The 1994-nt window shown below is 71.8% G+C and overlaps 1 protein-coding gene across 1 annotated transcript in view; it reads left to right on the forward strand.

The window, feature by feature from the left end:
• The first annotated feature begins 672 nt into the window (after positions 1–672).
• The window catches only part of HM13 (histocompatibility minor 13), a 41045-nt gene continuing 39723 nt past the window's right edge, over positions 673–1994 (forward strand). Inside the window, exon 1 of the mRNA XM_019539456.1 lies at positions 673–883. Coding sequence (XP_019395001.1) covers positions 688–883 — 196 coding nt within the window. The 5' untranslated portion in view covers positions 673–687. The remainder of the gene's footprint in view (positions 884–1994) is intronic.

Consider the following 1994-nt stretch of genomic DNA (forward strand, 5'->3'; position numbering starts at 1 on the left):
AGCATCTTTGGGGAGGGACGTCCTGGATGCCCCCCGCCCCAGGCGAGGCCTGGGGCTCCTGCCCCGCCACCCTGGACCGGGGGCGGCCCCCACCGCCTGCCACGGGGCCCGGTGGGGCCTGCTATTTGCCGGGCAGCCTGAGAAACAGCCCCGGAGGAAGCGGAGCGGCCGCATCTGCCTCCCCGGGCTGGGCTGGGGGCTGAACGTCTCTCGGGGCAGGGGACAGAGCATGCAGCTGGAGTCAGCAGCTGCCAGGAATCGGGACCCCCGGCCGGGACGGGCAGCCGCCGAGCCTGCCTGAACCCCCGCGGCCTGGGTGCAAAGCGCGGCCCGGCCTGGGCGGGGGTCCCGTCCCCCTGCAGCACGGCTCGGCGACTTGAAACCGCACCTGGCAGCGCAGCCATATGCTCGCAGGCGGTGGGAGGAGGCGCCTGCGCTGGAGGCAGGAGCCATTAGCTCAGGCACGGAGAAGCCCAGCTCGGCGCGCCGCGGACCGGCGAGCCCCTGCCCGGCTGCCCTGGGGACCGGTGCCCTCGGCCCGGGACAGCAGGGCCGGACCTGGCCCGGAGACCCAGGTCTCCCCGCTGCCCAGCCTTGCTGCTGCCCCTTTCGGGCGCCGTCTGCGGGCCAGCTCAGCCCTGGACCACGCCGGGGGCTGCAGCGAAGCAGCCTCGCCCTGCACACGGCATGTGCCGGGCCAGCCCCGCCAGCCGGAGCACCGCTGCCCGGGGCTGGCGGGGCCGGAGGGCCGGGGACCCTCGTGCCGAAGGGAGCAGCTCCCTGCCCCTCGCCCCGCCTGCCCGGGGCTCCCCGCTCACCTTGGCAGGGAGACGGGTCCTTCCCAGCACGGGCTGCCCGCGCTGCGCAGCCGCCTGCGCGAGCATCTGGAGAGAGGAGTAACGCAGCCTCCCGGATCCACGTGCAAACCACGTGCGGCCAACTTCGCTCTTCCCCAAAGTGGGGAGCGGGGAGCAGGCGCCTCTGCCAGCGCCGGGGAGGCGCCGCGGCCCCCGGGGCTGGCACCTGGCGCGCCTGGGTGTCGGCTGGAGAGGCGGGGGGCAGGGGCTGGCCGCGGCCCGCGCGCCCGGGAGCGCCGTGCCGGGGCCTGGAGCCTGTCTCTGGGGCTGCTCAAGGGCACCGGAGCGCAGGGAAGCCAGGCTGGAAAATGCACTAAAAATGGAAGCAAAGGGAAGTGGTGATTCCCAGGCATGCAGAGAGCCGCGAGCGGGTGGGGGGCTGCTGGGGGGAGCGCGCCTGCCAATTCACGGGGGAGGGGGCAAGTGGCGAGGGCAGCAGGGACAAGATGGGGCAGAAGCGGGATGGCGGGGTGGGGGGCCTCTCCGCGGCGGCGGAGATGACGGATGGACGGATGGATGGAGAGATGGATGGCGGCGGAGCTGAGCAGCAGCTGTAGCCAGGGTGGGGGGAGGGGGCGCTCGACAATGAAAACCTGATTAGACAGTCAAATTTCATGGCAAAATCACGGCGGTGTCGAGCCCTGTCGTCCCCGGCGGCTCGGGGGCCACGGGGCGGCACCAGGCCCCGAGCCGGGCGCCGGGGCTGGCGCGGGGAGAGGTGGGTGTGTGCGGAGGGGGATGGGGCAGCCTTCGGCTGCGTTCAAGGCGAGATACCTGATTCCTGCATGTAAACAGCTGGTTTCTTTTTGTTTCTGAACAGACCTGATTGCGGAAAAGAGTTACCTGCCGAGGCGCGGGCCTCAGTACGTGAAGACCAAGTCCGAGATGCTGGACATGAGCCAGTCCCCCGCGATCATCTCCCGCACCTCCGGAGTGCAGTAGTCCGGGAACTCAAAGTGCGAGGGGATTCCCCGGGGGAAGAGGTCAAGGTCCTTGTCGACCACGGCCCAGTCCAGGGCGGCGCTCGGCGGGGCCCTCCCGGGCAGCACGCCCAGCAGCTCCTCCTCCAGCTCCTCGTCGGACGAGGCGAAGGAGGACGGCGGGGACCCGGCCGACGCGGGCGACGAGATCGGAAGA

This window comes from Crocodylus porosus, unplaced genomic scaffold (genome assembly GCF_001723895.1).
Source record: "Crocodylus porosus isolate Cpor-Errol unplaced genomic scaffold, CroPor_comp1, whole genome shotgun sequence".
NCBI classification, from domain to species: domain Eukaryota; kingdom Metazoa; phylum Chordata; order Crocodylia; family Crocodylidae; genus Crocodylus; species Crocodylus porosus.